The 10,735-nt window shown below is 35.5% G+C and overlaps 2 protein-coding genes across 3 annotated transcripts in view; one reads left to right on the top strand and one right to left on the bottom strand.

The window, feature by feature from the left end:
• Positions 1-1,400, bottom strand: part of LOC106103958 — a 3,153-nt gene extending 1,753 nt beyond the window's left edge. The window contains exons 1-5 of the mRNA XM_013283876.1: positions 1,081-1,400; positions 879-997; positions 710-790; positions 479-587; positions 4-13 (exon numbers count right to left, since the gene is read on the bottom strand). Coding sequence (XP_013139330.1) covers positions 4-13; positions 479-587; positions 710-790; positions 879-997; positions 1,081-1,108 — 347 coding nt within the window. The 5' untranslated portion in view covers positions 1,109-1,400. The remainder of the gene's footprint in view (positions 1-3; positions 14-478; positions 588-709; positions 791-878; positions 998-1,080) is intronic.
• A 1,395-nt stretch (positions 1,401-2,795) lies between these two features.
• LOC106104005 (probable serine/threonine-protein kinase clkA) lies at positions 2,796-10,704 on the top strand. Of its 2 annotated transcripts, XM_013283940.1 has the most exons (8): positions 2,796-3,298; positions 3,871-3,932; positions 4,010-6,124; positions 7,718-7,800; positions 7,906-7,963; positions 8,600-8,789; positions 9,176-9,352; positions 10,468-10,704. In XM_013283940.1, exons 1-8 carry the CDS (start codon positions 2,919-2,921, stop codon positions 10,607-10,609), a joined length of 3,207 nt encoding a protein of 1,068 aa, XP_013139394.1. In that variant the 5' UTR covers positions 2,796-2,918; the 3' UTR covers positions 10,610-10,704. The 2 variants fall into 2 exon arrangements, with proteins under 2 accessions (XP_013139394.1, XP_013139395.1); XM_013283941.1 differs by lacking the exons at positions 8,600-8,789; positions 9,176-9,352; positions 10,468-10,704 and having other exon boundaries at positions 7,885-7,963.
• Positions 10,705-10,735: the final 31 nt, after the last annotated feature.

The raw sequence follows: 10,735 nt of genomic DNA on the forward strand, positions 1-10,735 counted from the left end.
CGCGACTCCGCCCCTGCCGCGCCGAACAAACAGTTAGTACATTAGTATCAGGGTTAGCGAGAAAAAGCAGTAGCCTCTTCACATTTGTTTTGAAATTTCTTTTTAATGGATTTTGTTAGTTACAAGTACACGTCTCCACAATCGGGGGCCAGGCGGGCCCACCGCGGGCGCAGCTTCCCACGCGAAATTATCAGCCACTATAGTCCTAATGCCATTGCAGTTGCTTATGTCAGTATTACAAATTGTACATGTGTGCGATGTCATATGTAATAACAGTATCTTCTGGCATGCTACAAGTTGCTGCAATTAGGACATTATTATAGTTGAGAGTTAGTAACAGTGATCAAGTCTGAGGCAATGGATTAAGCAGTGGTCATTGTCTGCATTAAGCTGAAGAATTCACATCACTGAGTACTCGTGCAACAGGCTAAATATCACCCACTCCCTTGTGTGCATTGTGAGACTATATAAAAGTTACCATGTGGCCAGCAGCTTGTGGGCGGCGGAGACCTGATCATATGCTCATGGACTTCTTTTAATGTCAATGGATCTTCCTCAACAAAGTCCAAAGCTGTGCTGCCAAATTCCTGGAATTTCAGGGACTAGCTCATAAGTTATTTCTTTTTTGTTTTTATCAATTATTTAAATATTTTATTAAGTATAAATCCAAAAACACCTTAAACAACAATTTAATGGCAGACAAATTTACCTGTGACATTAAAATTGTGTCATCAGATCCACAATCTTCTGCATGGCTGTCGATCAGACTTTCTCTGCTTGCCATCACATGCTGCAATCATGTAGTCAATTAACTTTTACACAAATAGCAGCAGCCGCACTACACGATACTTGAGCAACTGGAAGGTTCTGTCAGATACCTGCAAGTAAGGGTTATCTTGTCTGGAAAGCCTAAGAGCTTCCATGTCTTGTGCGATATTCCTCGTCCGGCCAGGAGTGAGCAGGACACCGGGGGAGCTGCCCAGTGCCGAACTCAGCACTGAAACATTCGCAACATTGCATTTACTTACCATCACTAACTGATCTGAGCAGATTAAACTTTTCCAGAATGCTGATACGTACCTGAAAGAGAATCATTGCTACCTTCCATTTTATTCAACCCAGTTCCCAGTATAAAGGAAATTCAATATAAACAAGACTATTTTAAATAACATTAATACTTATAGACCAACAAAAGGTATTCTATATTTCGGCATTAGAAGTTCAGAGTTTATAATCATTATAGATGCAGTGAAATATTGCTTTATGATTTAATATGCATTTTGATCTATAATGTTAATCTAAATTAAAACAGACAATTAAAAATATAAAAATGTATTATAATACATAATATGGATTTTTACTGTCACTGTCTATCAGTGTCATCCCCTCCCCTGCTGTCTGCTGCTGCTGTCATCTGCAGTGTTGCCAATGGACATTTTTACTCCGCCGTGTTTGTACCTACGTTGCGTAAAAAAGCCATTTGCAGACTGTATAACATTTTTATATAACACTAGCTGTTGCTCGCGACTTCACCCGCGTGAAATTATAAAGAAAATATAGCCTATGTTACTCACAGATAAATTACCTTTCTGATGGTGAAAGAATTTTTAAAATCGGTTCAGTAGTTTTTGAATTATTTCAATACATACAAAAATACAAAGTTTTCTTCTTTATAAAATTAGTATAGATATAGACAAGGAATGTGAATTTCAGTATATTTCTTTGATGTTAAAATAGGTAGCGACAGTTAGCTAATATTAAAAAGTTGTTAATTTTTTTAAGAAGTGCTAAGTATGACCGTTGGTATTTTTTCATCCTAGACCCCCCGGGCTTTGCGGAGGGACATTAGTTCCCTTTGCATTTCTTATCCCGTATACAATGGGGAGAGTTCCAATGAGCTGTTTGGAACAATTCCTGCCACCGAGTTTCGTCATCGGACGACACGACAGACCGTCAGGTACTATCCTTACCATCTCGATGGCTAGTATTGCACAATCGTGCGGTTTTTTAGCGGAACTTTCTGCCCCGCACAGCCGTGTTGTGGAACGGTCTGTCCTCGGTGGTATTTCCAAACCAATACGACTTAGGGTCCTTCAAGAAGCGAGCTTATCATTTTCTCAAGGGCTCGCAACGCATCTGTGGTTCCTCTGTTGTTGCGGATGGTAATGGGCTTCGTTGATCATCTCGGTGTTCCTGAAGCTCGTTTACCCCTTTTATCTATATTAATATTACAAAGAGACAGGATTTGTATTTTTTTATTTTTATGTTTTTATATTTTTGTATGTACTCAAGAACTATTGAGCCGATTTTAAAAATCCTTTCATCATTAGAAAGGAAATTTATCTGTGAGTAACATAGGCTATGTTTTATTATTAATAATGTAGAGGAACTAAAAATAAACATATTTCTGAACCACGGCGCTAAAAAATCCCAATTATTTTAACTTTTCTCGTCTTACGCTGCCTAAACCTTTAGAGATATATATTAATTATGTATAAAAGTATTGTAGATCAATACACACAATAATGGTGACCGAAAAATCAGCTTACAAACTACCGGGCTTAAAAGTTTGGAATCTTGCATCAGTAGATTTCTGTTATTACGTAGAGTACTACTAAGTTCATACTTTTGGTTATTGGTTGTAATAAGGAGAAATGTAAGTTTCGAACTATTACACCACACAATTATAAAAAAAATAAACACTGCTTTTTTTACACAATGTACAATGCCGGGTAAAAATTTTCATTGGCAACACTGCCCTTATAGCTAACTAATCCAAACTATATAATCTTTGACAAAGTTTGTTTGTGGTCTAATTCGTTATTATGATTGGGTTTATACTTTCGTAATATTTATTGTCTAAAATAATTAACAATCATTTAGTTTTATTGATAAAATATTAGTAGTCGTAGCCAAAGATGAGACGGACCTATAGATCTAAAAAAGATGATGGTAGCATAGACCCCAAAGGATTAATTACAAAAATTGATGCCCGAAGTTCGGCATTCGACAATTTTTATATTCACAACATAAAATTAAACAAAAAAGAGCTTTTCCCGTCGGCGTGTTCGAATCAGATTAATGCAGCTTCTAAGAAGATTCGCAAAAGGAAATACGTAAAGCGAATTGTTAATGATGTGTCACAACGGGCGGTACCGCATTCTGCTGAACCGGGGACCCAGTCGGTGCTTCTTACGCCGGACAAGTCCATACACGTGAACAAAGCGCCGGATCCATTCGATCTGCTTTTAAGATCCTCTCCTACTTTCTCACAGAGTCCTATGTTAATAAAAAAATCGTAAGTTTTTAAACCTAGTGATATAAAAAAGTTTAAACCCTCGTCGGTCTTGCGATATTGTTCAGGTGTCTGACTTGTTATGCTTGTTAGGCTATATATTATATATGAATAAGTCAGAGTAGATTGCCTATAGTCTGAAAATATGAATGGATTGTGTGAAAGAGGATATGCTTAATGAAGGGAGTTAATCCAGATTTGACGGCTAATAGCAATGTATGGAAGAGTGGTACATACAGTGCTGACCCTCTGTAGAGGCAAGGGCAAGCTGGTGGGTATAGGATATGCTTGTGTCAGTGTATCTACTCTGTCAGTGTTTTACTAACTTTTTGAAAAGCCATAAATCAAAAAAAAATAGGCATCATCAACTAAAAACCTATCATCAACTTGTGCTTGTCAATAGACAAGTGGTAACACGCACAATGAAAATATTAAACTATAAAAATGTAGAATTTTTTTTTTGCATGAACACAATGTAATACAGGGATAAAAAAGTCAATAGTATAGTAGCTGTTTATTGTTATAAGGGTCTGAATCAAAAAGTTTTGGTTTGTTTATGCATTATATGGTTCCAGGAGGGAAAAACCTAATATTAAAAAGAAGACAAAATTTAACAGTTCTAATGCTGAGTGTGAAGGTATTTAATAAAGATATAATTTTCATTTATCCTAACTTATATTGAATATTCATATAGGAATGTTATTATTATTGCAGATTGGAATAATGAAAATGCAACTACTAAAGTTAACTCCCTTTGTCAAAGCACATCTGATGTTAGATCTCATAGATTGAGGGTTGAAGTAGAAGGTACTGGCAACCGCAAATGCCATGATGAGTCCATCAGCAGAATAGTAAGGATCATGCCACTTCTAAATGACAATAACAAAGATGCACATAGACTTACAGCCACCTACAGAAACTCACCAGCTGCAGGAAATTCTCCACTTTGTAGTACCCCATTTCAACTTAAATATAGATGTAAATCTATTTTTAACATTTCACCTATCTCAAACAACTTTAATGAAAGCTCTAAAGTGGTGATGAAGTCTTTGAATAGAAGTAGCTTGCTGGATGAGGATGTAAATGCATCACAATGTGAATCATCTGTTCAAAAACAATCCTCATTAGGCGCAAATACGACAAACAGAGAAGGAATTCAGACAAAAAGCAAGGATCCAATCAATGGTCAAGCTAGCTTTGAGTGTAAAAAGCAAGCAAGCTTGGAGAGCAAACAGCTTAACACCTTTTCAACATCTGAATTGGAACCATGCTATGGATTTTCCAAGGTTGCCCTCATTGACAACATCAACCAAAACACTGATCATATTCGTAATTATCTTGAAACTCATGTACACAATATTTCTGTACCAAATAAATCATATAAAACATCGTCAGAATTTAAAAACAAGAAATTTGATCAAATTGAAGACGAATGTTTAAGGAGTTCCAGTGATTGCCTACTATCTGATTCATTACCATACAAAAAAGTTAATACAAAGAAAGAATGTGCATCTAAAAACAGACATTGTACCAGCAGTAATAAAGACTATATGCACAGTAACCTGTTGACATCTCCGGAGACAGCTAGCCCATGCAACAAGACTAACTATATCCAGTGTAAAAGTAATAACGGTTTACTCAATCATAATAATAGTTTATGTAATCCTAATCTGGTAGTTACTTTAGAAAAAATGAATGATTCCATCTTTTACAAATATTACACGAAGTATAAAAGTACAGAAACCATAAGACACCAATCTAAGGTTTTTAAAGACCTTACAAATTTAGAACAAAGAGATAATTTTATTGAGTTAGTAAATGTTTCATACAACACAGATTTTAGCAATAATTTGGAGGACAATGCTTTGAATAACACAGATTATGGCAATAATTTGGAAGAAAAAGATTATCTTATTGAGTTATCAAACACTTCATATAACACAGATTATGGAAATATTTTGGAGGAAAAGGAGAATCTTACTGGGTTATCGGATGTTTCATATAACATTGATGGTGGCAATAATTTGGGAGAAAAGGAGAATTTTATTGAGTTATCAAATACTTCGTGTGACATTGATGGTGGCAATAATTTGGAAGAAAAGGAGAATCTTATTTATTTATCAAATGCTTCATGCAACATTGATTGTAGCAATAATTTGGAAGAAAAGGAGAATTTTGAGTTATCAAATGTTTCGTACAACACAGACCCTGGCAATTTTTATTCTATGGATTATTTTTCTCCAGAAAAAACAAATCAAGAATTTCAACAAATCCGTGAAACAAATGAAACCCATAAGGAAGGTGCAGGAATCAGTTATGTAACTACCAGGAGGCGACATGAAGTTATTAACAACTCAATAATAATTTCACCCGACAAGTCTTATGGAGATGTCAGTACAAGCTGTAATAATTTAATTGAATTGACTGAAAACCAGAAAAGTAATGTTACATCCGTACAAGAAGGTGCTGAAAGAGGAATTGTGTCTACAAGCAATGAATCTGCTGCTGATAGCATTGTATCAAAGCATGAAGATATTTTGTTGCGAGATCACATTCACAACAGCAGGGGGAGTATCTGCCACATTGGAAGCAATAACACACGCGAGCGCGATGACACGAAGTTGACAGGCTGTAATACCTTAAGTGGGTCAAAAGTAGCAATAGTACTGCAACCTGGAAAGAAATGGGAACGATCATTAAGTATTTATAAAAGAATGACAACAATAGCCGACACCGACCATTCTCTTCTAGACTGTGAACAAATGGAACGTAAAGGCAGAAAATATAGACAAAGCGTAATTGACACCATGCAAATGCAGAAATCATTTTGTAAGTTTATTAACACATTCATTTCCTTATATAACTATGGGTTGTGTTGTAATTTGTCAACCAGATTTCTGTCAATTTTCATAATGTGTTGGTAATTTGATCAAATTATTACTTTCCAATGGAGTGTACCATGATCTACAAATAAATAACTGGTTATTTAGATACCATATCATATCACGAACAATTTTGATAAAGCTCTTATAGCTTATAGCTTTGATAGCTTTAATAGCGCTTTTATCAAGCTTAACTTTTCTATAATTTATCAAACATGTTAGAGATTTTTAAATAGTATGAGGTGAGAAACAAACAAACAAGCTGCAGTTACTTTTAAGAACTTTTATTTACGTAATTGCTGCGGCTTGTTCAGTTTACCTAACTAAATTCACCTAACTAGATAGGTAATTACCTAGAAAGAGGTGGATGGATTTCGTGAAAGGTGACATGATCAAAAAAACGTACAGACGAATTGAGTACCTCCTTCTTTTGGGAAGTCGGTCAATAAATTGAGTGATGGCGTACGATAAAGTTGTTTGGAGGACACAAACCTTTTGCGCCGACCGACGGGACGAGGATAAGGATGATGATGATGATGAGTTAGGTAACAGAAAATGTTTTCCGTTTTCGTAACCAGTCAAGTTTTTTGCTAGGGTGGGTACACTTCTCTAGTTTCATGCCATCAATCCCATGGTAAAACGATCAGCTGTCGATTTCAAGACCAAATAGCTAGCGCAATTTAATATCGATCTAATAGAGAATATGCATGTGTTTTTTTCTTTTTTTAAACGATTCTACTTGTTATAAAATAACCAGACGAAAAAATTTGACTCAAAAATATTCAACCATTAAGCTAAAAATAATAAAATAATATTACGATCATTTTTGTGCGACGAAAAAACGCATTTAATAATGATAATAAATTGCCCAGAAAACAGAAAAGTATACGCCTCCTACCCTGTTACGAAAACGGAAAAAAATCTTGTTACATAACTGTTTGGGTAAATTTTGTAAGGTAAACGGAACAAGCCATTGCTGCCATAAGTTAAAAGTTTGCGGTCACGTTGCCTACCTTATGATGGATAGTCTAAACGATGTAGCAGATATATGATATTTCTCTCTCTTAAAAGTCCATCTCCAGTAAATTAATTTTCCCTTGCCGTTTTTTGTTAATAGCAAAAGTGGGATGGGGAAACATGATTTAAGATGTCGAGTTTATAATACTCGTTGTAACATTGTGTTGCGACCTATTGGAATCTAACGCCGCCAGCCAAGTATTAAGATGATCTGTAAGATTATGCTGTTCCATCGCGCGATTAAAATAATTTTGAGGCGAAATAAAACAAATACTTCGCTCCGCTTACAATGTATTGGAACTCTTTGGTAGGTTAAAATCCAACAACTTGTTAACCAAGTGATGTTCAACTGTTTATGAAATATCGCCATTTGACATAATATTTCAAAGTTGCAGTGTAATGTCAGGTACGAATTTGTATTTGTTAAATAATAGAATTAGTTAAGATTCAAGTACGTGTTAATTTTAGTGTTGAGTCAACAATATGTTTTTGGATTTCAACAACGATGTTACTTCAATTACAGGTTCCCTTCATAATGAACCAATTAATGGTCGGAGAAGTACTTTTATTTGCAAACCTAGCAGGTCCACAATAAAACTAGTAAAAGTAAGTAAACCGAGGCAAATTATAGTTTAAACAATGTCAACTTTTTAAATGTTCCTGGACTTATTACCGTTAAAGTCATTTAAGTCTTCTACTGTTCAATTTTAGGAAAACAGCAGTTCTCGGGCTAGCTTGTGTCCGACTACAGCATATGAAGATTTGAAAGGTATCCGTTTTAAATAAATACAAATTTACAGTTTGTTATTACAAGCTGTAAATTTACGGTTAATTTTACTTTGTACGGTACATTTGTAACTTTTTTATTTAAAAATTGCGAGTTTATTTACAATCTTTGTTTTGTAAAATAATTTGGTTTTCGGTGGCAACACCAGCAATATTTCTATGTATAATCTGTGCAAGTCTGACATTTACGGAAGAAAAAAAAAGAAGGCGCTGTGTCGTTAGAGCCATCTTTCACAAGTTTTATTTTTTTCGTTAATAAAACTATTTTGCATTAGTATCTCGGTACATTGACTTCATATTTTTTATTTCTACTAATATTAGTAGGAGTACTATAATTTTTCGTAAATATTTGTGATTGTGTTGACTATTTGACTGCCATTATCCCTAACGGGATAATAGCTTCTTCATACGCCTTTGTTCAACTAAAAGTGTCTAAAGCCAAGTGCATGCATCTTTCCCTGCAATACACAGGTTAGTTGCTCGTTCTTTATCTTTAATAGCTACAAACCCTTGCTTAGTTTGATAATTCTTAGAAATTACGTGTACCGCGCGGGGAAAGTTAGTCATTCACTTCCTATTGTGTGTCATTCGTGTTTTCATAACTTTTAAATGCTTTTAGGATTTCTGTCCGACGACTGTGATGATACGATCGTCGATTTGTCAAAATTGTCCATCGGCGAGTCGGTGCATGAAGTGACTGTGGTTGAGAAGTTCCATGAGGCAAGTCGCATAGCCACCGCCCGCGACTACGTGCTGCGCCGCTGCAATCAGACCGAGCCGCTGCCATTTGATGAATGTTACCCGGACACGTACGTACCGCCTGATCCACCATCTCCACCATCTCCATGTCACACTCGACAACAATAACATGCTCATGTGTATCTAGGTCAAAAGCTGCTAATAGAAATTACTAAGTGCAGTTTATTTGTTTATGAATTAACATGTTGCTGTGATGATAAGGTCTCAAGTATTAATATAGTTAAGGTTTGATTTTTCAACCTATAGTTATTATTGTTGATAATTATTATTATTTACCAATTACATGAAGTCATTATCAAGTACAGTAGTATTTAGTGCAGTGAATAGCGAGATGACAGTGTTATAGAACATATATTGTTAAGATATCACCATGTGTATGTGTATCAGTATAAACTGAGTGATGTGTGTCACGCAGTAACAGTGTGGGCTTGTGCAGGGCTCTGAAGAACTGCCACAAGATCGGCGAGGGTGTGTACGGGGAGGTTTTCCTGTGGCGGGCGCGCGACGGGGAGGCGCGAGTGCTCAAGGTCATCCCCATTGCGGGAGACATCAAGGTGAATGGCGAGCCGCAGAAGGGCTACCACGAAATCATCTCTGAGATTGTGATTGCTATGTAAGTTTTTCTTTATTTTTTTTTAGAAAACAATGAAAATGCAATTATACAAAAATGCGAGATATTTGGCTTTCCATCTATGGGACAGTTTATTTTGGTTATGTTGTGTTGTCAAAATCATTTTTGGTGTATGAGAAATGTATGGGTATTGGAGAAACTAATGGATATAGTTGTTGCATTGACCTTTATTAACTTGTAGTAATCTACATAATTAAAAATCAATCAAATAGTTAAAAATTACAAAAAAATTTATGTCACGATAACCTTTAAAAGATTTTGCACACCTTCAAAATACACTGTGAGCTGATAAATATCGACATGCGCAGAAACGACATTACTACGTTCCTGTCCCCCTAATATATCATCTTCCCGAAATCTGAAATTTTCTTTTGATATTAGTCACTCCATTTTATTACATGAGTAGTTTAAAGACTTGTGAATTTTTTGTATGGGAGGTGGTTTTTAAACTGATAGATCTTGTACCAAGTTAACTAGTAGATACAATTGTAAAGATAATTAAAATGTGGAAATGGCATTTTAGACACAGCCATTTTTTTTTTTTTATTGACGCCCAAAGTTATTTAACCCTGGTATCATTGTTCACTTAGGGCGCCACCGTTCTTACGTAATCACTGACTCCATGTAAATATCATATTAAAACTTAGTAAAGTTTCTCAATTAGTAAAAACATTGTGTAATAGATAGTGTCCAAAACAACGCAATAGTGCAGCACAAATGAAAAGTGTAAAATGATTTTAAGGAAAAATGATTAAAATGTGAAAATACAGTGATGCGACAATCGGAAATTAATGTTTTTTCCATTAAAGCCACAGCAAACAATATGAATTTTAGGTGGACAGAGACTGGACCTGATCTATAACCTATAACCATAACATAAAGTGCTATGGCCATAATTGTATTTCTATACAAACTCTGAGACAGTAGTGGTCCACCATATTTTAAACTTTGCAAAAACAATAATCTTGTAAAATCCACATAAATAGATACTAGAACATCTCTTCTACCAGATTATATGTGACTGCAATCTAATGTAGAGAAAACTTGAGGGAATATATTGCAGAAGAGAAGATGAGATATAATATTGTTTTGTGCAGGGAATTGAGCGCCCTGCGCGCTCCCATACCGGACATTGAGAAACGCTTGGACGAGGGCAAAGAGCTCGACGACTTGGATTTACACTCCATAGAGAACGCTACAGACATTTTTAACGAGGTAAGGCGATGTCTTCATATGTAGGCGACAACGAACTGTTACAGTTACTGTTACAACTGGAAATGTAAAGTCCCTCATGGCATTTCAACGTGGGATCTAAAGCACACATGAAAACAGCCATAAGTAACCAGCGGAGGCTCTGTAAATGGT

This window comes from Papilio polytes, unplaced genomic scaffold (genome assembly GCF_000836215.1).
Source record: "Papilio polytes unplaced genomic scaffold, Ppol_1.0 DF823692.1, whole genome shotgun sequence".
Classification (NCBI taxonomy): Eukaryota; Metazoa; Arthropoda; class Insecta; order Lepidoptera; family Papilionidae; genus Papilio; species Papilio polytes.

Coding starts and splice junctions, on each gene's coding strand:
- LOC106104005 (XM_013283940.1), top strand. CDS start 2,919: ATGAGACGGACCTATAGATCTAAAAAAGATGATGGTAGCATAGACCCC. Junction 3,299..3,870: donor CCTATGTTAATAAAAAAATC/GTAAGTTTTTAA, acceptor ATATGGTTCCAG/GAGGGAAAAACCTAATATTA. Junction 7,964..8,599: donor AGCATATGAAGATTTGAAAG/GTATCCGTTTTA, acceptor AAATGCTTTTAG/GATTTCTGTCCGACGACTGT.